The sequence below is a fragment of the Oxyura jamaicensis genome, chromosome 5 (assembly GCF_011077185.1).
Source record: "Oxyura jamaicensis isolate SHBP4307 breed ruddy duck chromosome 5, BPBGC_Ojam_1.0, whole genome shotgun sequence".
Taxonomy (NCBI): domain Eukaryota; kingdom Metazoa; phylum Chordata; class Aves; order Anseriformes; family Anatidae; genus Oxyura; species Oxyura jamaicensis.
In genome coordinates, this window is record NC_048897.1 from 46342262 (window position 1) to 46368252 (window position 25991).

At 37.9% G+C, this 25991-nt stretch overlaps 1 protein-coding gene across 2 annotated transcripts in view; it reads right to left on the bottom strand.

Annotated features, from left to right (window-relative positions):
- Positions 1–25991, bottom strand: part of NUDT14 (nudix hydrolase 14) — a 60957-nt gene that overhangs the window by 9050 nt on the left and 25916 nt on the right. For both annotated transcript variants that reach the window (XM_035328244.1, XM_035328245.1), the window contains exons 2-4: positions 23515–23558; positions 8911–8975; positions 4066–4303 (exon numbers count right to left, since the gene is read on the bottom strand). In XM_035328244.1, coding sequence (XP_035184135.1) covers positions 4066–4303; positions 8911–8975; positions 23515–23558 — 347 coding nt within the window. The remainder of the gene's footprint in view (positions 1–4065; positions 4304–8910; positions 8976–23514; positions 23559–25991) is intronic.

The following is a 25991-nucleotide window of genomic DNA, read 5'->3' on the forward strand; positions in this document are numbered from 1 at the left end:
TTCAGCCGCAGCATGCTGTCTCCTTGTTGCTGGAACAATTTGTTCCAAAGACTCTTGCTCAAATAGCATAAATTCTCAATTCCTGGCTTTCTCAGCAACTCCAGCTACTCTGTGGATCATTCAAGGTAATTATGTTGGAGAGCTGCTTAATTCGGTGCCTGACTTCTATCTGATTAGTATCATGTCACAGGAGCTTTGACAGAGCTTAAAAATGGAGTCCAACAGCTCATTTGTAAATGCTTTTGAAATACCTGTAGCAGTATAGTAAACTTTTTCAGTTAGCTGAGAAACGTAAATAATAATAACAATAAATCCTCTAAAAACACTGCTACAGACCCTGGTAATAAATATGAAGAAAATGCTATTTTCCAATTGCCTTTAGTCTTTACTGCACCCAGTGCTTGAGAACAGAGAGGAGTTCTGCTTAAAGTTTAGGAACTGTCCATATTTCTTTAAAAGAATTCCTCTCCACCACAATGAACGTACTTTTCCTGAGTCCATTTACTTTTCAGTCCATGTTCTTTCCCTGCATCGTCACTTCATCTCTTCTTCTCATTTATAATTCAGGACCTTCAATCCCCTAGTCTAAGTTCTCCCAGTGCACTGTCCATGTCCCTCCCTTTCTCAATCCATTAGCCACAGAACTGTATTTACTGTTCTGGCCAAAACTGCTTCTCCCCTTACATTTGTTGTGTCTTCTGCTTTCCATATCCTTCTGCCAGCTCTGCTTTTATTCAGGTCAGGCAATTTCCTTCTCATTACCAGGGTTCTAGAAATGGCTGTCATTAGGCATACAGGGCAACTCCTTGCTTTCAGACTGAAGATGCATCACAGACGCTCCTGCTTGTTACGAAAGCCTTCTCACTGCATGCAATTGCCAGCTTTTATCTACAAAAATCTAATCGACTTAACTCAGTAATTCTGAATTACATTTTTCTCAATATTCTTAATGGGGCATTTTTTGCATCAAGAAAAGAACAGCAGCTAACAGATTTGTATAGAATATATGACGTGCAGTCAAATAATTCCAGCTACAGTAGGTTAACAGCTCTTGTGGATAGGATTAGCAACACAAACGATGTAACTTCAATTTCTTAAGGCTTTGGATTCTATCTAATGTGACTGTTTCATTAAGGAGCTAGGAAATCATGATTTAATTAGAAATTGAAGAAACTGTGAAATTGGTGCAAATCTAGAATGAAAATGGTACCCATGGAGTGGGTATCACTGTTGAATTGGAAACTCACCAAAACAAATTCCACTGTGCTCTGTCCTCAAATCAGTATGAATCAATATTTTGTTTTAGGACTTGCATGTTGAAATAGTGACTGCAGGTAGCAAAGCTGGGATGGATTGCTTATGAGAAGCTAGAGATGAGTATTGAAATTCAAAATCATCCCAACGACTTGAAGAATTGATCTGAAAAAATGGGATGCAATTCAGTAAAGACAAGTTAAAGGTCCTGTGTGCAGGCAGGAGTGACAAAAGCACACAGAGAGCCCTGCATTCAAAGAATGACAGTACAGTACTTCTGCAGAAAATAGATTTTAGATAAGAGAGGCTTGGAGCAAAGTCAACAACATAATGCAACTGCAAAAGACATCTTTACTACAGCATATAAACAAAATCATCTGTAAGACTAGGGAAATGATGATTCCACTCAACCTGAAACTGGTATAGCCTCTACTAAAATACTGTGCTCCACTTTGGGCACTATGTTCTTAAGAAAGATGCAGACCAGATGGAGAGAAGGCAGAGGACAGCAGAAGGAATGATCTGACATTGAAAAAAACATAGTCTATAGAGAAGCTTAAATCAACTAAGATAGCTTTTCACAGACAAAAATAAAATCAAGAGGAGACCTGTTCAAACAAATGCATGGAAAGTGCAGAAGTACTTCGCGTCCACTGGGAACACGGTAATAAATCACAGACTTGAAATGAAGAACAGGAAATTCAGACAAGATATGCAGAAAAACCTGCTTATGGTAGGGATAGTTGGATACTTCAAACAAAATGCTTGCAGAGGCTACAAAATTATTAGATTTTAGGGAAAGCACAGACGCACATTTGTCAGAAATTATTTAAACCCTGATCTTTGGAAGAGGAGCAGTCTAGACAAGATCCTCCCAAAATTCCTTCCAATTGCATTTGCTAAGGCTTTTCTCTGACCTGCTGCAATGGATCGATTAATAATAGAGAGCTACTATTACACCGATCACTGGGATAACAGATAAAAATAGAAGAAAGGCATGATGCATTTTAACTATTAATGACATGCACGGTGCACTAATGTAACACTTTATGTCAATGTCTTTGCATTGACAGTCACAGCATGAAACAGCATAAACCATTCGGAAAAACCTGTTGCACTTAGAAAAAGCTCTGAAATTCTCGTATGTACCATAGCCATTATGGAAAAATATGCCCTCAGCAGTGTCTAGGGGGACCAATTATTTCCTGTCTTTGCGTCAAATAGAAGTATCAAACAGATATGCCAGTCTTTGGCTGAAGGAACAGTAACAGGATCTTGCTAATAATGATACCATAATATTTAGAATCAAATTTTAATGCAGAACACAGTAAGTCCAATAAAGAAACTGTAAAAATTTCATCTTTGATGCTTCAACCTTTGACATTAATCTGAAAAAGTAAATACTATACAGGGCCTTTTGACTTCAGCATGGATCTCCATGGGCAGAAAGCGGTGCCCACATAGACAAAGCAAGACTGGAGGATTAACATACTAAGCATCCTTTGCGTGGGTCTCAACAGAGAAAACTCCAGTTGTATAAGGAGTTCTCCTCTTTGCAAGTCTCAGTGTGATTAAAAAAAAAAAGTCAACCTATAAAATAAAAAGACATTTATCAACCAAAAACGTGTGCTGTTTTAGGAAGCTGAGAATCATTATTGTTGAGGCAAGCTTCTATGCTGACAGCTACAGAAATTATATTCTACTCTTCCTATTTGGTGGCTATGTGTATATATCTGTATGCTACAGCCCATCAGTGTCGCTCATCAGTGTCACCCAACCTATGAAATGCTACAGACAGCTTTTCCTCCAAAATCTGGAAGGCACTTTTTCTTTCAGCAGAACAAACCCTCAATCTAGTTTCAAGGAGTTGTAAGAGACAGCTCCTGTGATTCACCCCTCCCCTCAACAGAAGCACTGCTCGTTAATCCAGCAGGAAATAACATTTGCCAGGATTGACAGCTGTGGATTTGTATTCAATTCCCAAATTAAAAACCAATGACAGGGCCTAGTTCAATGGAGATGTCAAACAAAATGAAGAAAGTAGAAAACCTGCTGCTTTCTCTGAAAAACACAAAGATACATACATTTTCGATAGCGATACAAGAAGCTGGGAAGGAGATAAAATGGGATTAAAGCTGATTGCAAAGTGTTTCCTAAGCTTTTATTTTCTTTCCTCTTTTTTTATGAAACTCATATTTTTGTAATTTTCCTCTTACTCCTAATATAGATTTTAAAACACGTTAGAATCTATTTCAACAGCTACTTAAAATACTGCAACAAATGTTATGTTGAAAACTCCACAGTCAAATCAGCAAAATCTTAATATATAACATTAATTACCATTCAATTAAAAGAAGCATTAATTATGCCCTAAATATATGAAGAGACCACATGGCACAAGTTCTCATATTTCATATTAATAGAACGTAAGAGCCCATCATGAGTAACTTATACCAGAGCAGTAAGAATCAGAGGTGAAACAAGCCTGGCACAGAAAAGCCAGGCAGTTTTCTAGTACTGTAACAAACTGCTCTTTAGAGCCCAATGCTACTTTTTTTTTCGAATTCTAACACTCTTTGGAATAAATCACAACAGTTGAATTCTTACTTGGAATTCCATCCTGTAATTACCAGTTTTTCATTCCTAAATTCTTAACAAATACTCCTCTCACTTGCTGAAAATTACACCTTACACATACTTTCAGATGTTCATACTTCTCCAACACACTGCTTAGAACATTAATTCACATTCAAGCCACTTCAGAAATCTGTGACACAAAAAAACGTAGTGTTTCTACTTACTGTTACTTACCTGTAAGAAGTGATCTTCCTTAGGTTTGTAATGGGAACGCGATAGCCACACTCTTCTAAGATCTCCTCGCATGCAATTTCTTCTAAAGAAAGGTCTGGCTTGTCTACAATGCCAGCACAGAGTTCATAAGTCACTCCTACCACAGCAGGCAGGGGATCCTCTACACGGGATAAACTCTCCTTGTCCTGGTTCTCGAAGAGCTGAGGATGATGTCTTTCTAGTTCGCACATGTAAACAGCTTAAAAATAAATAAATAAATAAATATTTTTTTTTTGAATTTATTAATATTAAACAGAATATGTGTATATATATATATATGTAACATATGAATTTTGTGTGGGAATTTACAGCCATCAGAGCATCGAGAGCAGCAAGTATTCTGTAGTATTATCTATTAAAATTACCACACACTGAAAATGGACTGAAAGCTTTAGAGAATAAAGATTCTTTTGCCACTTCTGTAAATTTATTATTTGAGCTCTGTTTGTGCTCATATCATTTGGAATGAGTTCATGCACACCTTTAAAAAATAAAGAATAAAAATAGGAAGCTAGTTCATCCAAGAAGTCTACATCCCAGAAGCTCCGAACAGCTTCCATTTGCTGGGCAATGTGGATATCAGGATTTAATTTAAACTATGCAATTATTTTGCAGGAAAGTTGGGTTGTACATTATGTACCATGTGCACAATGATGAGTCTTTCAGCCTGTCAACTCAGCTGTTATTTAGAAAGGGTATGAAAAGCATGTATGTTTGTTTGAAAAAAAAAAATCCTCTTTTGAACATATAGTTCCTTGCACAGATTCCTGCGTGGAGTTTGAAAAAGACTTCTTGAATTAATCTACAAACAGCTGCCAGTGTAATGGACTCCTAAAGAAAGTGCAAATGCCAGATTTTAGCCCTCATTTAAGCAAAACCTCTCACTGATGTCAGCAGAAATTTTGCCTGAGTTAGATCTGCAGGACTGGATGCAAACACACAAAGAATCATTGTCGACAATTCCAGATCACATTAACTTTAATTTACAGGTATAATTCCATTTAAAATCTCACGTCTACCCCCTTGTTTTTCTTGAAAGGTTACCATGAGGGTGTCATAAAATACTCTGAATTTTAAAATTTGAAACAATTTTTATTCCATTAGAATATTTTACATCCATATTTCATGTATGTGTAGCATGCTTTTCAAATGAGCTCACCCTTTACTTCCCCTTCTAAATCTTCTACAGCTGGCATATAAAAGAGCTCAAGTTCAATGGACAACCTTTTGTTCTTCCAGTTACTGCATTTAGCTCATTCTTTCTTAAAACTGTGGTACGCAATCAGATCCCTAAAGAAATGTAGCGTAAAAGTAAAGTAGCACAGTGACAACTTCTCAAGCACTTTCTGTATCCCAGAAATTGGTGCCCAGGCTTCTTCTGTAAGACTTCTTGTGACAACTCGGAACGGTCGTACCAAAGACCAGCACTTCATGGGAGCTGTCAGTCTACATAGAAACACGAAGTGCAGAAGAGTGTCCAAAAATTCATCATTGTCCAGAACTCAAGACCTTTGAAGCTGTTTGCAGTGGGTACACCTAGGCCCTTGAGATGCAACCATTTAAGGAAAAAAGCCTCCAGTTTTTAGCTGAAAGACATGGTAGAGCTCAATTTTCTTCTTAAAATGCAGTAAGGAGGAGGAAAAAAAAAAAAAGTCCATGCAGAGTCTGAGGGGCAGATCCTTGAAAGGTGAATATTGTTGTTAATCCAAAAATATTTTAAAAGCTATGTCAATTATCACAAATGACAACTGCCTCCAGGATCTCGCTGAGATGAGCGAAATACTCTGACGATTGTATTGCTTTGTCAGTACTGACATATCTTTATCAGCAAATACAAAAAGAAGCAAAGCATACATTCCAGTAGGGGACTTAGGCACCAAACCGGGATGCAGGTAAGAGTGTGGGAACGGAAATATGAAACTGTGATTACAGTAACTCTCTGTTACAAGTCTGCTGAATCCCTGAAACCCATCCTGTCATTCCAGCAGGCACCTGCCATTCTCCTTCTCCCCCAGCACAACTGGGCTCCATGTGGATCAAAGTTACATTCCTGGAAGGACCCAGTCGAGCAGTCCTCAGAGCACAACCCTGGAATATGCCAGCACTCGAAGCATACTAACAGCTTTTCTCTGTAGATCAGGAACAAAACAAGCAGTGCTCGTCACTTCTTTAAAAGAGTCCAAAAATTAGAGTGCTCACTATGGAATCATGTATGAATTCACCATCACCACTTTCCTCTTTCTCATCACAGGTTGTCAGCTTACGGCAGAAGCATACAGAGTTCAGACAGCAGAAACCAGAACCTAGGACTTGTCTTCCAGCCCCGTGGCCCACCCACCGGTGCTGTGTCTGGTTGCTGTCTCTCGTCTTCTGATGGCTTACGCTACTTTGGTCAGACAGAGCCACTTCTCCACCAGGCAGCCTCCTCCATCATCAGATGTACGCATGCAACCAGCAGCAGTGCAGTGAGGACTGCAACAACCATCTTCTGCTCATTAAGCATCTTGACTAACTACCCCGGAGCGGCTCAGCTATGAGGAGCCTCAGAGTGGAGGCTGTGGCAGAATTGCGGTACTTGCCTTTCTTTCTGCAAATGTGGGACAAAGGAAGGACAGCTCAACCAAACTGGTCGAATGAGATGGTTACAGCTACTCAGAACGGTCTCTTTAGATGACCCATACAGGGATTTGCTTGTTCTTGCTAGAGAGAATAAAGTAACAGCCTGAACTTGGAGGGGTTAGTGGGGTTTAGCTTACTGGGGAACGTGATAGCTTCCATGTAAACTTCTGAATTCTCTTTGATTACACCAGGTTGCTATCTCCTGAAACAGAACATGGCTTATAGCTCAAATCTTTGATACTGCTTACTTTGAGTCAATGCAAAAACAAACATCACAACCTACTGAAAGGTCATTATTCTTACAGTGAAAAAAACAGAGCACATGTCCATAGGTACTAAGGCTAGCCTTACCCCAGAACCTACAATTTTATTGTATCTGAGAATGTGTGGTCACCTAACTGCTGTAATGAGCATTGCCTGAAACCTTGGTCAGTAGGTAATGAGTGAGGAACTGTGGAAACTACTGAGATACAGGCGTAACTTTCCATTCTCCATGCTCTTTCCAAATACCAATTTTATGGCCATTCAAGGTGGCCTAAGTCTACAGTACACTGAAAAATACAGTCCTGTCTGCCTCACCAAGGCTGCATGCTCCTGCCACCCTTCAAGCCACCATGAGCTCTTTCAGGACAGCCAGATGAGCTGCCTAACCCTCCACCTTATCTGCCTGCAGCCGTACAGGACCTCTGCTGGGGCTGCATAAGGGCTGGTGCCGTCAAAGGGAACGGGGTGGGAATGTGCGTACAAAGAGGGACAACTGCCTGCAGAATCAGCGCGGACTTAAATGGGAAAACCTGACCGTGACACCGCACCCTCAGGAAAGGCGAGCACAGATGTCACCCGCCACGCGTGCAGGGGACGTGCCTGGTGCCTGAGCTGCAGCTGTTTGCTCACCAGAAAAGGGCAGCGTTATCGCCTTCCTGGTGGGACCTCGGCAGGGGCAAGCAATGAGAAAGTCTTAGCCTTCACTTCTGCTCTGTGAAACAGGCACCAGGGCAGACAATAACCAGCTGATGGAAATGTAATAATAGTGATGTGAGTCATGTAGGGGCATTGTTGCATTCACTGGGCTGCTATGGGATGTCTGACTGACCACCGGTCCCTACGGCCAGGATTCTGAACAGCTCCAGCCTCTGGAACAGTTTAACTCCAAGAACAATCCAGTCTGCTGAGGCAGATTTGACATTTCCATGGAAACAATATAATGGACTTGTCTGTGTTGCTATTACGTACATATATATATATATGTATGCATATACATGTAGGCTTTTGCCAAAGACTGCTTCAAATTGATGAACAGCTATATGAGCGATTTTATTCAGCTGTCAAATAAAAGGCACTGAACTATGGATAAACAGATAAACAAACTGTGTAATAATCAACATCGTGCTTCCTGAGGAATATGCACTATTATTATAACAGCGCTGCACAAAACAGAGCCTACCAAGCTCTGTTGGTAAGCAAGGACAGCATGACACCACCCTAGAAAGTTTTCAGTAAAGTCTACCATAAACAGTCTTGGAATGGTTTCTTAGCAACAGTCAGTGAAATATCTTGTGATTTTTCAATTAGCATGCAAATAATATGCATTTCATTTTTAACTTCCAAAAAGTAAATATTGCTTGGAATAAAAAAAAAAAAAAAGGATACAAAAAGTCCAAAAAAAATATCATATTAACTTAAATTCATAATATCTCATAAAATGAAACTGTCCTTGTATTAGTGAAACAATAGCATCACCAGCCCTCAATTTTTCTCATTTTTAATTTGCAGGTATATAACACACAATAGCACATAAACTGTTTTTTTATATATATAATAAAAAAAAAAAGGAATATTGTGATTCTGAACAAAGGCCCCCAACTAAATACTAGATAGATAAAGAAGGAGCTTCAGATAAAGGCAACTTATTGCATGATCATCATAGAGCTGTTTGAAATTTCATCCAGAAGAGGACAATGGCAAGCCCAAAAGCAGAATGTGAGGCTACCCTCATCATTCGTTTCATCTGTAATGGAAATTTCCTTGGTTAGAAATTCCGACCTATTGAGAAGTGTGGGCTATCGTACAAAGAACAGAATATAGAACAAAGATTTTATCACCACAGATGCACCAACTTTTAACTGCTAAACCCTTAAAGCTTCCTTCACAAGAGAGCAAAAGTAAATCTAAAAAAAGGAGGATTACCTGGGCGGAACTGCTTCACCACTACAAAGCACTGCCGAGAAGTATTAAAGATCAGGATTGACACACTGAGGAAGAAGATAAAAAACAAAAGATCAATGCTTTATGAAGGATTAATGCAGCACTATTAAACTTACCTCTTGAGAATTTCATTTTAACTACATAAATACATAGAAGATTTATTACTAGAGACACAATGCAACAAGATTCTTGACCAAAATCCATCAAGAGGAATAGATAATGGGTCATGTTCCCAAAGCAAGCCACTTTTGTCTCCTGCCACACAGATAAAGTAACTTGCCAATCAATTCTTCTCTCCAACAGGAAAAAAAAAAAAAAAAAAAAAAAAAGAAAGAAAGAAAGAACAACAACTCTAGGGACATAGCTGCAAGACAGCACTAACAAGAAAAGAATTTCTTAAAACCATTTTCTTCCCTCCTAACAGGCCCACATTAAGATTTACGATTTAAGGTCTAAGTTTTAGGAACAATCCAGCCCCATTCACAACCAGACCACTGAGCATCTGAGCAAGCACAGAGCATCACCCATCTTTGTCCACTTGCTGAACTGGGGCCTTAAAAGACACCATCCAAGTCCAATTTTGCCCAAATTTTAATCAGAAGCAGTTTTAACTGCTACCACATTCTATGGTTGAAAAGTCAGTTTTTAATCTTTCCCCTATCTTCCTGACTGTTTGAAATAAATGTCACAGGGAAACCTGAGATGTTGAGTATTCAGAGATGCTCAGAAAGGGTGAAGTATGGAAGTTCCCCATTCTTTTTTTCCAGTAAAATTACTCTTTGATTTTACTAGTAAAAGAAAAGAAAAACAAACAAACAAACAAACAAACAAAAAAACAGACAAAAGTCTCCCTCCTAAGTTGGTAGCCCATTAAAACCTGCAAAAACAAGCATGTATTATGCTTATTACCATAGTAGCATTCTGTCATTTGTTATGCCTCACTGTATGCAATCGGAAAGTTAATTCATTATTCTATGAATTCTACAATAGATTATACTAACAATGGCATATTTGCAGAGTTTAGTCAAACTTTTAACTTTCCTTGTAAAAGAGCTGTATATTTATTTTCACTATTTAATTTTATAATGCAGTCTCAAGCTGCCAGAGTAACTGCTACTTGATGATTATCAAAAATAATATTAATGTTTATTATAATAATATATAAAGACCAAAACAGAAGGGGGAAGTCCAGATGTTAACGTTTATATTCATGGTTGTTATTCTCAAAGAGCTGTACTGCATATTGATGGCTTCCTGCCCCACGAGATGTCATTTCCAGGCAATTTTCAAGCAAAGGTTTTAGCCTTTGGAGACGCTGAAAGTGAATATTCCTTCTGTTTGTAGAAATGGGGGTTCCTTCTGACACAACCCCAAAGTATGTGGGAGCTGTGGTGTGGGCTGCTAGAAGAAATGAAGTTAAACTACGCTCTGTAATGTTCTTAAGTTTACTTAAGTATTTTTCTTTAATTATTTTCTTTTTTCCCCTTTATGTGGCCATTCATTTTCACAAGAGCAGTACTGTCTGAGGGTAGACATGGCAGAAAAGGGGATAAGGAACTACTGCTACTGAATATATAGAGAGAGATATTACACAAAGATATATATTGACCATTGTTCCAAGGCAGAGTACGTTGCATGAAACTGGAGACAGCAGCAGTCCACGTCCAAGGTTAAAAGGACTGGTAGGGACTTCTAAAGGGTACAGTTGCCTTTCGCCTTTCTCCACAGCCACCACCCCAGGCCCAATTTTTCCTTTGGCATGCCTTCTTCAGCATGTCTCATTAAATAACTCATACCAACTCATTAAAAATGGCTCAGCTATTAGACATTTTTTTTTTTTTTCCTAAGAGTCAATCACTTGAGATTTTTATGGAACAGATGGGAAAATTAAAAACAATCTGTCAGAATTAAGGAACAGGATCAAATTAAGCTGGAAAGGAGTAGCAGCAAGTTATTACAATTGTCTGCTTCTCACACCATCTTGAGATGAGAGGGTACAGAAATGGCACAAATCTGCAGAACTTTCTATTTAATTACTTTTAGTTTTCTGAGAGACTGACAAACAATTTTGAACATAAATTTACATGTTTTAACAAACCGCAACACGCAAGTTCTAATAGTTCTTGTCAGACTTGGAGAGGAAAAAGTTCAAAATTAAAGCTTCTTAAGATGAGTGTCACCCTACAAATACTACTTGGTATTTTTTATTCCACAAGAAACAAGATAACATGAAACATTTCCACAGGTTACTGAGCTTATAACTTACAAAATGTCACTTAAAGCTGCATTCGGGAGAGTTGTTTGAGTATTCCATAAAGCTAGGGCAAGGCGGTTCAACTGATCCAGCTGGAAGATCCCCACAGCCACTGCTTTCAGTGAGTTTCCTTACTGCTGCAAGAGCCCACAGAAGCGATTTCAGTTCTCTGGTCTGGCACATAAGATTAGGAAAGTACCTTCCAGAGTTTTACCTCACCACACTAAGAATTTATTACAAAACTATTTGAAAATTACTATTTTCACAGATGATACAGGATATCAAAAAGTTCTATTACAAAAGCAGAGTTGCAAATACATCTTATAGTGGTAACATACCACAGGATATTAGATGAATATTTGATGTTTCAAGGCAATTCCCTTTAAAATATTACAACCTATCCTATTTTTAAATATTACGTATCCATCTATGTACATTAAAGTGATCAAAAAATAGTAAATATATAAAATAAGCAATTAAAACTTACACAATGACTCTTGGGAATATCTCCACAAATAAAAGATATGGAAGATCAACGAAGCCTAGCCTGTGTGTTATCAAAACAGGAAAAGTAACAATAATAATTAAAAAAATCATACAATCCCACTGGTGGCGGTGGGTGAGCTGAATTTCCTAAAAAAGTAGAAAAACTCACCAAGACATTAATCTGACACGGATACCAAAAGGTCCTAATCTAACAACAGGCTTCAGGTACACACGAGCCAAAAAGCTGCACAGTGCCACTTTTTTTCTTATTTTTTTTACAAAGGAAAAAAATAGTCTAATGTAAAAGGGTCAAGGTGGATCTGAAACTTGCCTCCATGCTTTGAAAACAAGCTGCACAACTAAAAGGCTGCCCCAGCTCAGACCTACCACCCTTTTCATTCTGGGTAGCGGGTCACTCCTTTTGCAATGCTCTGCAGTTGTAAATCTTTGCGGGCTATCCCTGCAGCAGCTGACACCCAGGCAAACAGCTGGTGCAAAAGACCAGGCCATTAATGCAAATGCTATGCCACGGAGCCACAGACCTGCACGCGGGACACACCGGGCTGAAACCATATGCAGGGAGCACTTGGGGTACTTGCCACTGCTGGTGGGCTTGCTACGTGTCTGCAGGCAAGAGGTGGCAGAGGAGAACACTCTCCAAAACACCCTCCACATATATTTGCTTCTGTAAAACGCAGATCACCTTCAAGCAATAATGGAGCCGTGGCTCCTCTGTGCTGCATTTGTCAGAGGCTGCTTTAAGGACTACCACTGAACAGAAACAAACTGCATTAGAGATGCCACGGTCTGTACAGTGTCTTCCAGTGCTGGTGATGACCGCAGACCTGCTCAGCCGTCAGGCCAGCTCCTCCTCGCTTCAGACGTACAATAAATCAGTGCTCCAGGGACCAGAGGCTTTCTCCCAGAGAAGGCACGCACATTACCAGGGCACTGTGCAGTAACACAGGACGCTGTTCTTTCTATAAATACAGCAACAATTAGTGTAGCCTTAAAGTATTTTAAGAAAGATAAATACCTAAATGTCAGCAAGACGTATCTAGAAAAAACAGCCAGCCTGTTCTCAAGCTTTTACTCTAATCATGTTTGCTGAAAATTGTGCCTGGTCTTGGTGTTTAATAGAGCATTTTCTTAGAGGGACTAAACTATTCAGTCCAGGATCTCACCTAGCAGTTAACCATCAAAGAAAACCCTGACTGAAATAGCTAAGGTTTAGGCTTCTCTAATGGCTATCAGGCTTCCCTAAATGTCAAAGTCAACGTGCAGAAATCGCATGCAGCTCACTCCTGGCCATCTACGACACAGGAATCCAGAATCGTAATTCCTCTTCCACCTTTAAGACTCTCAGTAGGAGAGATCTCCAGCAGAATACTTCCCTGAGAGCTGAAAACACCTCTTACAGGAGTTTAGAAAATGACTCCATTGTGTGCCACCGACCTAGAAAACCACTTCCAAGTTTTTCCTTCCCCCAGCATAGTACACACCTCTGTATTTATTGAGCTCGTGGTAACTGATGCTTTGTGACATTTCAGCAGAGCAGACACGGGTGGAGAAATGATATTACAGCTTCACACCCTTGAGGCTGAAAAATGAAGGTGATGCTTCCTTCTAGGAGCCATGTAAAAAACATGGTACGTGACCACAGCAGGTACGAGGTAGGGGACAGACGAAAACTGACATCCTGTTAAAACGTGCACACGCATATGGAAGGACAGCAAGTTAATTCTTTTGAATTCCATCCCAGCAATTAAGATCAGCAAGTGAGCTTTGCCAAAGCTACAAGAACAGGTACTTCTTGAGATACACGACTTAAATGATGTTATTGTGTTTGGTTTTGGCTGAGGTACATGCTTTGTATTTTGCTGTTGCTTTTTTGGGGGGATAGAAATAGAATTTCAGTTTGTAGTCATTGGTTTTTTCTGTCATGATGATTTGTCAGTTGTTAACCTGGCATACAGTTAATCCACAAGCACATGCTAACACTTCCTAATTGCTTTTCAAGAGACAAACTTTTAGAATCCCTTAATAAAAAGATTAATTCAGCCTTTCATTATTCTTGCATGTGACCTTAATGCAAACTTTACAAATGTGTATTTGCAAAATAAGTAAATAAATAAATCACAGTTTTATAACAGCAAAGAAAAGGACAAGATTCTCTTGTGTTTCTGTGAATGAAATAAGACTGTCAAGAACTGGAGATGAAGCTTTTTAAAGATAATCTTGCACTAATACTATGGTATGCTAAGTAATTGATGGGGTAATAAGGGCAAAGAAATTGACCTTTCTTTAATCATTTTAAGAGCAAGTCAGGATATTGTTTTGTAGGTGTCTAGCATGGGTATGTGTGTATCACACACAAATTCTGATCAAACTGAATAATGGAAGATAAAGCACCATAAAAAGACTGGCATTAACACTGAAAGCCAGGGCTTCCCAGCTATTAACCCCAGCTCCTTCCATCTACTTTTAAAGGCTAAAAATTATCACTTAATTAGTTGAAAGTCTGTAATATTAGGAATGACAATCTCCTGCATCATAGTGGAAACTCAAAAATATAATGTTGATTTTTTTTTTAAAAAAAAAAAAAAAGGAAAAAAAAAAAACAAAACTCAACCAAGCCCCCACAACACTATCAGAACCTGTGCTAATTCAATGCCATTCTCAAAGACAATAAAAATAGAACGGACAATGAAAATAAAATTCCAAAAAGAAATTTTAAAATGGCATGCAAGAATAAAAGTAAGTAATTAAGTCCCCTCAACTCTCAGCATATTTGGTATTAAAAGTCCCCTTGATGAAATCAAAAGAAAACAATCAATTGTAGTCACAACCATCAAAGTATTTAGGGAGATGTACTCATCTCAGCTGGAGAGCACACAAATACAAAAACATACGCATAGTATTTTTGCCTTATATGGCTTATAAAGGAGCAAATGGCAAGACTCATGAACCATTCAAGAAGGAAAGTAAGAAAAAAATATGTCACTTAGATGTGCTACAATTGTTTTAGCTTTAAAGCATAAATTTATTTTTTTCTTAAATTTCATGAATTTGACTTTGTTTATACAGTGTTGACAAATTTATCTTTCACATTATTTTTTGTCAAATCTATAACTCCATTTAGTCTTTTTTTTAAATGTTACCCTTGAGAAACACCCCAGATCGGGGATTAAAGCATGCTACCGACCAAGCATCCTTTTCTTTTTCAAATCAGAAATGACTGAGCTTTCAATTTTAAAGCAGCAAGCAAACCTGTTTGAGAGCTAACAATCAAGAGTGATTGTAAGGGAGGATTCATCCTCCAGGAGGACCTACTTCATCTTAAGTTATTTCAAAATTATTTTTGGTGACCACGAACAAGAATTGCATACAGCCCCTGCTAATTCTGTATTCACATTAACCATCCACAGTTGGACACGTCCCTGAAAATTTACAACTTGGTATCTAAAGTGCTGTCGTCTTCCTTTTATCAGAGAAGCACAGTATCGTAAGCCAGAGAAAACAGGCCCTTCGTTTCAGAACAGACATGTAATAAAGCTGTACCCTTTGATTATTCTCCAGTGCAATTCCTTTAGTTTCCCAGAGCTTTAACTATAATGCAGATAGTCCTGAGATTAAACGTGGGCTTGCACAATCTTTATTGGTTCATTTAAGTCTTCCTTCAAAGCATTTTACATTTTTCAAAGGCCAGCACCAATCCAATTGGCTGCTTAAAAAGCAGCCTATTACAAAAGCAAAGCTATAAGCTCCTGACAAAAACATTCAGCCTTTCATACTAATCACAGATAAAGTGGATTTGGCAAAAGATAATTAGAGACGTCTAGAAGACTTCTGTATTGAGATGAAATGTGAAAGCTTCCTCCTCTACGATTTAAATATTTAATATCAAGTAAAACCAGAATAAAGTGCTGAGATGCAGATACTTAAGAAAATGTTACACCGGGAAAAATCAAAAGGAAGGCTGGTTTCAGAAAAGTGAGGTGCAGCAGGAAGTTGTTCGTGACACCACAAAGCAGGAAGCGTATGTTTGGTTAATCATCGGCCTGGTAGAAGAATGAATGAAGAAGTGCTAACAAATCCATACACATGCACTTCTAAAACATTCCCTATCTACTTGTAAAGCAGTAATTAGTCCCCTATTCAAAGAATAAGATGCAGGACAACTTGTTTGGAATAAACAATCCTCCCAGCACCCTGTTTTCATCTAACAAAGAAAAAAAGAATAGAAAAGTAAGTTCAACTGCAAAATAAATGAGACATCAAAGCACGTTGCTTTCAATAACATTCTTTAAGTGTCATATCTTGGCCCGTATCCCAGGATACCCTTGGAAATGACACACTGAATCTTAATGGGATTCTTTCAACAAAATATTTTAATAAATAAATTCAGGTTTTATTCTTATTTCATTAAATAAATCTTTGTAGGCATTACGCTCAACAGATGTCAGAATCTGATGGGCTTTTGTTCCAATTCCTAATTATTTTTGTGAAACTACCGCTTATAAATGCTATCACATAATAAGACCACCAAGTGATCGATCTAAAAGGCAGAAGTATGACTCCATTCTGAAATGGCAGAAAGAAAACTCTTAAAACAACTTGAGAATTCAAGGACAGTGCACAGAATAAACATTTCAAGTGTTCTGCCCAAGCTAAAATAAGGGACAAACCAGCAATGTTCTTTTGTACCTATCAAAAATCAAATATGAAGTGAATAGCAGGCATAGAAGTGTATTTTTCAGGTATAAATGTAAAGTCTTATAGTTCCTAGTTTCCCCCTTTCGGGAATAATGGATTCAATAGTTTCCTCTTTTCCACAAAATATTTTCTGAAAAAAAATCAAAAACACAGGCACTCAGATTTGAAAACATTTCCGAATTTTCGTAAAATTACTTTTACAATCCCAGATGCAGGCCGTGACCACGTTACTGTCTCTAGACCATGCAAACTCTTTTGACACTCGTTTCAGACAAACAGGTTTAATTCAAAACCACCCGGAAGGAAATTCTTCTTGAAAGGTTCTTCTTGATTTCAGTGACTAGAAGAGAATTAACTTGTGCACTTTTTTTAATATTGAAAGATATTGAAAAATGCAATTCTGCACGATGTAAAAACTAGATATCTCTACTTTGGCCACCATATGTAGAAATTTGTGACTCGTCAACCAACACTTTTATATACCTTAGTTTAAAATATTTCTATTGATTCAGTTCTTAAAATTAGACAAACATTTAACTTTCTAATGAAATGATGCCCTGAACAAAGATTTTATTGCCATTTTATCCTATTCAGTGATAGGGCATAGTTGAGTTTATATGTTATACGGAGATTTAATGGCAGATACTTAGGGGAAAATCAGAACCTGGCTTATGATCTTGTGTTTGTCTCTGATAACTTTACAGCATCAAATACATTTATTTTTGCCTTGTTGCTACGATTTTATTTAGATCAGATCCTAAGGTAACAACAAAATAAGACATCTAAAAGACAGTAAATATGCCTGCAGAACTCCTGGCACACCAGCAGAGGATATGTCAAATCTTTGCTTAAAAAAAGAAAACAACAGCAAAAAAAAAAAACAACAAACAAGCATAAATGTATTTTATTTGCAAATATCATATGCAAACAAATCGTGTAATTACTTGCGTTGAAAGGAAATCAACAGGCTTCTAAGATTTTTCCTTCTAATGGCAGGAAAAATATCATTATCCTGATCGCATCCTTGATAAACAGATACCAAGTCCAGACCTGAGCATTTCCAGTGACAGCGATTACAGAACATGCCTTCCCAGATCGTCTTAGTGCCCATCGTTAAAAATGGTTTCTTAGCGTTTCATTTATGAAATACGTTCTGTATGACACCATTCTTTCTTGTTCGGTCATTGATTACTGATGAAATTTAATGTTTCTGGCCTGCTTTAGAGCATTCCTTTCCATTTTTGTGATAAGCAGTAATTTCTCTCTTCGGTTGTATTATCCTTTGCAAGAACATGCCCAGATATCATTACTTTTTCTCTCAGGTATTATTTCACTAAACTTTTCATCTTTTTTTGTTGTTTGTTGAACTACATCCAGTTTATTTTAAACAGCGCTTTATCTTTTGCACTATCTTTGAAGATAATCATGAGAACTCCACTCCATTGACACCCTGGAGGAGATGTTACAAAGGCAGACAAGGTTTAGACAAGGTTTACACCACAACAGCCTATCATTACACATAAAAGGCACTTGCCACCCAAGAAAGATTATTTTTTAACTTAAAAAGATGCTAAAAGGCTGTTTTTTACCCATCTTAAAGCTACTGTGATAATTCTTGCGCAAAGGAAGCATCTGAGTTAAATTTCATGGTGTCTTATAATACACTAGGACATAAACCAGAAAAATACATACGGGATTAAATTTCCATAAAGCCCAAACGATCCGGCATATGAAACAGGAGAAGGAATTTAATCCGCTCCTATAATGTGGTCAGGGCACATGACTTCCACCCCGTCTCCAGAGCTGCCTGCTGCAGCCCCTGAGCCGCAATAGCAGCCGGCCGCCCTGGCGAGGCAAAAAGGGGCAGCGGGGATACGGCAGCCCCTATGGCAGCATGCTGCAGGTACCTCCCAAGGCTTTTGTCTTCCTACTCGTGTCTCTGTCTTGTCCCGTGGGCGTCAAGAACCTGCAGGGGACAAGACGCCGGCGTGCAGATGTCCTCCGCTCCCTTCCGCCTGCAAACTGCCTCCTGATGGCAACCCGTGCTTTGCAGTTCCCTTTGCAGAACATGAAGCATCGTTTCTGAGCGACCAGCTCAATTACAAATGAAGTTGCTTTAAATTAGAAATAAATGGATCTCTTAAAAGAAAATTCTCTCACACAGAGGGAATATTACATCCCCCTCTTTTTAGAGAGATGAGAAAAGAAAGTTTTTTCCATTAAGAACTTTTAAGTCGAGAACTACTCCTGAGCCACTGTGACATGGTTGTGTAGTTAAAACCAAAGTGTAACAGGGGTGCAGTGCACATGCAAAGTTTAATTTTTTTGGTCCTACAGCCTTTTCCTCCTCACATGGTAGTTTCAGGGTTAGAAAGAACTCACACAACACTCATACAGGCAAATTCAGTCACCTCAACTTATTTCCCTTTTGAAGTAGTGTACTTTACAGTGAAAGTTTAATTCTTTTAAATAGACAACTAGCCATCATTATGCTTAATATCCTTTCACAACACAAGCTGTCCTTTTCCTTGTCAGCTAGCAAAAGGTTCCTGTTCCTGAACATTATCACTCAAAGCACAAAAGCAAGCACATGACTGCACTGACCTTCATCTGTTCCCAAATTATGTCTTTTAAAAGCCTTGAATCTGTTTAAGGGGAGCTGCTGAAACCTGAAACGAACTGGGTCTATTGCTTTATAAAGTAGATGAATGTAAATCTTAAGTATTACATTTCAGGCTCTTACGGTACTAAATATAGCAAAATTAGGATGAGGGGGACTATAACTGGAGCGTGACTCTGGTTTTAGAGACCTTTTTTTTTGTTACAGACGTGGATGATTACTTTGTAATATTTGGCATATTTCTATTTCTGACAGAAAATCACTATAAATTGGCAGAATTAAAGTGCATTCCTGATCAGGTATTTTATTTTTAATAGCAGCGATCTTACAAAAAACAAACAAACAAAAATCAATCAACTTTCCCCCACAGACATCACTGCTGGTTGCTAACTAGCTTTGATAGACCAAATCTAAGAAGCACCTTGCAATAATGATCCTATGATTTAAATTTTTCATCTTTCGTATTCTGTGTGATTCTCTTAAGGATATGTTTAATGATGAGGAAAAAAATCAGCTGAGTGGAAAATTAAATTTAATTATTAAAAAAAGCACAACGAAGTAAATGCAGAAGGCATCTATCTTGTGTATTACTGCCCGACACAACAGAACATAATTATCTAACTCTTATGAGGACCACCTCAATGAACTTTTTAAATAAAAACTTTTCTAATTGAGAAGAAGCGATCAATTTATTTTTCTTCATTTACTTTTAGTAAGTTTCAGCATTATTTCTAAAGACATGATAAAAACCTGCATTGAGCTCTGATACACTTCAACTGCATGTGTCAAAGAAACAATAACTTAAATGTGACTCCACAATACCAGAACTATAGTGAACGCCTTATTTATGGATAGAAAAGTGGCTTTCAAGTTGACAGATTTCTGGACAAGTTTACTTTTTTTTTTTTTTTTGACAGTTATATGAGAACTGCAACTTTAATAAAGTGTATTTATTTTCTTATAAAGTCATAGAAACTTTCAGGTTATAAGAGACTTTTGGAGATCATCTGATCCAATCTCTTGCTCGAAATAGGCGAATTTCTAAGTTAGGTCTGGTTTCTCTAAGCCTTGTCCACTCCAGGTTTGAATTCCTCCTCGGATGCAGACTCCTCTGCCTCTCCGGGCAGAATGTTCCCGGATTTAGCTACTCTCTGTGTGCATGTGTATGTCTTTGTGTCCTGGGTCTTCCTTCTATTACAATTTAAACCAAATAGGGTAGGAAATGCTGCTTCTTTAGTCTATAGTGATACTCAACTAACTTTTGGCAGTACAGGTTTGGAAGGTTTGCCTTAGTAACAGTTTACTGTGTGACCAGTAATAATTTCACAAAAAAAAAAAAAAAAAAAAAAAACTTTTTTTTTTTTGGTCTTTAAGTGGTATAGAGGAATTAAGAGTATGCATAAATTACAAACTAAATAAAGCAGAGGCGACTCCAGACATACGCTAGTTTTGAATGCTCTTAAGAAAGCTCAGGAGCCACACAGTATGGGCTCAAACTCAGATCTGCAGTAACTAAGAAGGAGGGGGAAAAAAAAAAAAAAAAAAAAAAAAGGAAAAAAGGAAAATCTAATTAAAAGATGTCCTATTTTAGCTTGCACTAGTGTTACGCCACGTGTGTACGGATAAATGATTTTGTGTTGAGCCCTACTGGAATACATTGAGATAAGCAGGTGACTCACACCTAAGGCAAATGAAATGACTACTGCAGTCCTCATGTTTTTGTCGTTGTATTATTTGATCAGCTGTTCATCTGAACAGTTGGAAAGGATACATTTATATAGAAGTAACTTCAACTCTCTTGCTAAATATTTTCCTGTATCAGGTCTATATTCTGGTACGAATCTATTAAATGTTGGCTTATGCTGACCTCATTCAAAATGAGAAAAAACACAAAGGTCCCAGAGGAACCAGAAAAGACAAGCTCTGCGTTTACTGTCACATGGCAGTGAAGTCAGTCTTAAACACTCTTAGTTGTGCTGCTGAAGCTGGATAACAGATAAAGACATGAATTAGGCTCAATGTCTGTTTTTATATGATTAGCAATTTTTTAATATTAAATATCATTAAATCAATTGTATATATCAATGCTATGTAAATAATACACACATATGCATACTTTGTAGATCTGTTGTTCCAATGTATGTTCTATTTAAGTAAACAACCTCATTTAAAAAAAATGGAGCATTTACCAGTGTTATAGCATTTTCACTAATAAAATGAATTTTAAGTACTTTTGAAAAGTTATCTTAGTTATAGAAAACTCCCACTATCTTTCTGAAGGAGACAGTTATTTCCTAACTTTATGCACTAGGAAATCCTGACCAACAGGACACATGCCCTGGAAGCCCCTCCTCCCTCAGTATTTTATCCCTCATTAAGAGCAATGAACCTCTAAGGGCCCTCAAAGTACAAAGTCCTCTACACTCTTCAGCAAATAGACAACATGACTTTTCCATATGCCTAGCATCACAGCTGTCTTAGAAAAATACAGTAAAATGTAGGACTTCAAGACATTATAAGGAATTCTGAACCTGACTAATCTACTTGATAATAATTGACTTTGCATTCACAAATAAAATGTATGAAAAAACATGGTTTTCATATACAGAGGGTTCATATTATTACCTTAGGTTTCAGAAGTTGCAATGAATTTTCTTGTGAAAGAGCGCGAGGCATTCTGCAGTTCAACAGTAGTCACTAATAAGTTAGGATGGCAGCTGTTGTACATCTGAAGCTAACAAATGTTATGTGACCAGAGATGACTGGCATGACATGTGGCTGTAGCCTTTTTATACAGTTATGTACTCAACTATTTTAAAAATGTTCACAAAAGTCCTTCAGAAATACTGTTCTCAAGAAGTTCATGGAAAACTGATCCTTTCATATTTACCCCACTCAGTTGCATATGCTCACACATTATCACACAGCGATAATCTGAAGTTAAAACTAAAATAATAACATAAATTATTCTTCTGGAAGATATGTTCTTCTCAGCACTGTGACTTGAGGCTGGATTTGCTTGCTTGAAAGTACAAGGCATATATTAAATTTCCAGCAATCAATTATCATTTCAGCTTTTGTATCTGTGCTCATAAATCCTGGCACATGCCCATATGGATAGACAAAGTGCAAAGACAGAACTGTCTTCCAGGCAAATTCCAAAAGCAAGTGTGAACTTCAGTAGTGAAATATCACTCCTTTTTCTTCCTTTAACCTCAGGCAGTACAGGCATTTCTAATCAATTTAATATTTTCCTAGTCTTCTTGGAACTTTTACCTTCATAATCTTTATATTGATAAAAAGTGTTGTTACCACTAAAGTGATATAAATACCAATTTCAAGAGCCTACAAACAAAAACATTCATTGTAAGGATTTAGAAGGTTCTGGCAGTACAAAATTTCAGAAAATGCAATTGGTTTTACCTATTTATCTCATACACAAGAAGAATATCTCTCTCAACATGGTTGTGTCACAATTTTGTTTGCCATTAGTGCTTTCTACATTTTATACATTAATAAATTCAGAAAATCATTTTTATTTCCTATGGAAAAGTTGTTACCTCTGCTTTTCATTTTTCAATACCTGATTTTTCAGTAACTAGATTACATCTTTATACATTTAAAAAGAGACAAATACTATTTAATAACTCTGAGACTGCCTCTACATCATACATATACATCTAGTTATTATTTTGCATTCTTTAGAGTCAGGAGCAAACTACTTTACCTCCTTAATAGGAAAAACACAATTGGAAAGACAGAATAAAGTCAGAGGCCATCCACTTCTTCCTGTGTGATTAGGAGAGCATTTTGGTCTACAGAATGCATGGGCTGAAAGGTTTCAGACATTTGCAAAGTCACTTGAATTAGGCTTTGCCTGAAACATCATTATACAGTAGTGATGGAGAGGATTAAAATAAAAATGAAAAAGCACAATACTAAGATTTGATCAAACATGAAACAAAATCTCCACCTCATTCCAAATAATTGCCAGTGAGAAAGTCAAACGGTATGTCTGTAACTTTAGACTCTTTTTATGAGCCTTTGTAGGGCAATATTTGGGCTTGTATATTCACAGGTAAGGGAACGTGGTCACATATTTGGGCCCAGACTGTTTACACAAATAACAGGGTTAAATATGTGCGGACAGAGTCCTTCCCTCAGTTGATATATTCACACTCAGAAAGAAAACTTCATACAATTCAAACTTGTAGTTCCATCTTCTGTGTCATTACATCATGTGCGATATATCACGTGCCAAAACTCTTAACACCTGAGAAGTCAGGCACAGACAAAATATACTGAAAGACATAACAAGCCATAAGAAGATTTTAAAATTTCTGCTAATTCTGTTTAAAATAATGAAGAAGTATCTGCATTATGTGAGAAGTAAGAATTGAAGAGGAAGTTGGAGGAAAAACAAGAAACTCAATATACTAAGATTTGACCAGTGGAAGAGTATGAAGTACAACATAAAGACAAAAGGAAATAATGTGATTCCATCTGTTACCTGTCATGTGTCCTCATGAAGTCCCAGAACTTCTTAGTACCATTCTGGGGGAAACAAACAAACAAAAAAAATAACTGCATCAGTAAAATTAATTCCAAATGAAAACTGACTATAATGAAATTGAACAAATTTTTAGAAGGTATTTTTTGAACATTCAGTAGTGCTGGTTTTACTTACAAGATCATTATTCTGGATTTTGACAGTAAGTATTATAGATGCTGCGAACTATCTTAGGGATTTCTAAAGCTTTAGTCCACAGTATTAAGCTGACAGCTAATGAACGACTGAGGTAGTCTTTGGGCCCAATTCTGGCCACAGTGTCAACTCCAAACCCCCGTCTACTCATTCAGGTGCTAGGAAGCTATATACAGCTAACTTTCAACCAGTAAAATAACCCATAGGTCTAAGTTCTTCCATGATACATGTGCAGAAGTGGACTTATCTTTGCAGGACAGCTCAGCATTTACCTCCTCTACTGTGTCACTTTTTACTACTCGCATGTCATCTTGTCCTCTGCTGTCTTAATAAATGACAGGTACCACAGGTAACACGGCTGAAACAAACCCCTGAAAACAACCACTTTTCAACAGTACACACACACAACTGTATATATATTCTATGTTCTGTAACCACCTTCATCAGCTCATACACACCAGGTAACAGAGACATGCATAGAATCAGAATGGTTTGGGTTGGAAGGGACCTGGAAAAAATGCAGTTTCCACCCCCCTGCTGTGGGTCAGGACACCTTCCACTGACCAGGTTGCCAAAAGCCCCATCCAAGCCTGGCCTCAAACACTGGCCCTTCTCTGGGCAGCCTGTGCCAATGCCTCACCACCCTCAGAGTAAATAATTTCTTCCTGATATCTAATCTAAACCTACCCCCTTTTAGTTTAAAACCATTACGCCACATCCTATCACTCCATTCCCTGACAAAGAGTCCCTGCCCAGCTTTCCTGTAGGCCCCATTGAGGTACTGGAAGGCTGCTATACAGCATATAATTCTGTACCCTATCTATTAGATGTGTGGAAGTATTATTCAGATGAAGAACAGCTTGATGAAATTCCCTCCTCAGTCAGTTTTAAGTCTGTATAAGGACTCAGTATACAACCTGAGGAAATTCTTTTGGTTGACACCTTTCTTGTATTAGCAAGGCAAATAACAGACCCGTTGAAGACTTACAAACCTAAAACATGCCTAATGTGAAGAGCAGCACAAGCTCTCTATTATAAAGTATGCTTAAACGGATGGTCGAACCCTGAGCAACTGGTTAATGATTTAAAGCAGGTAAATGCAAGCAATGAAAGAAGAATCAGGTTCAGTTGGTGGGTAAAGGTGCCAACCAATATAGACAGGCCCTTCAGCTCAATTACAGATGTCATGGCTACCAAGTACACAACAGCTGGTGGGGATTAGATAACAAGCACTCTGGTTCAGAGATTAAGCTCCTGAGCTTTATGAGTTTACCGAGCTTTTTCGAAGAGTGACTGTTTGCTTGCTAGCAGCGTTTGCCTTCATTCCCACAGCTCTAATTATAAACAGTTGTCCACCTCAAGAGAAACTCTAGTCTACTCTTCCATCGGTGCCTGTGAATAACTTCTGTAGCACTGACAGGAATCAAATGCACACATCAGAAGAGAAGCCATGCCATTGTTTAAACGTAACATAATGTTGAAAGAGAAATAAAGACAGCAAATTCTGTGTGAACTGAAGTATTAAAACCCTTGGTCATCAAGCTGCGTGTACACATCCAATCTGTTCCACCTGGCGAGAGACAGATAAACTATGAAAAGACTATGACAACACATAGATGCAACACTCAATAGCAGAGGGCAATGCTGTGAGGTAATATAGTTTAAATGTATTTAATTCATAAGATCTGCTCAATCCTTTTGTAGATTTATTACTACCTGTAAGACATGAATGCGTGGGATTTTCTCTTGCTTGCAGATTGCTATGCGGTTTGTTGTTTGACATGAGCGTTTTGGGAAACTGTGTACTAGGAGTGTCTTCTGCGTGTACCTTCATATTGGTTCTCCAGCTTCAACCTTCCACTGCCCCAAACAGTAAGATGTGTGCCCAGCCGTTCTTCCTTTGTAGTGCCAGCTTGAGAGAAACTTGGGTGTCCAGCTGATGGAGAAGACAGAAATGCCTGCACCACAGCTATCCTAGAATTGATTTAGGCTATTAGTCCTGTGATACTAATTCCCATAGTGTGATCCCAGCTATAATCCTCCTGACTTTTTCTTCCTGCCATCATTTAGCAAATTATAGAACCTGATTGCTTTGGAGCACTAACGAAAGGGTTTCAAATAGCTGAGGAAAATTATACCCTGGAGAATGAGCCTCAAGCAGATGGGATCCATCAGATTTGAATGCCCTATTCTCATGTGTGAGCTCCATTAACAGAATCTACCACATAGACGTGCAAATAATTTTTATCAGAAAGTAAAAGAAGAAACTTAGTACCTTAAAA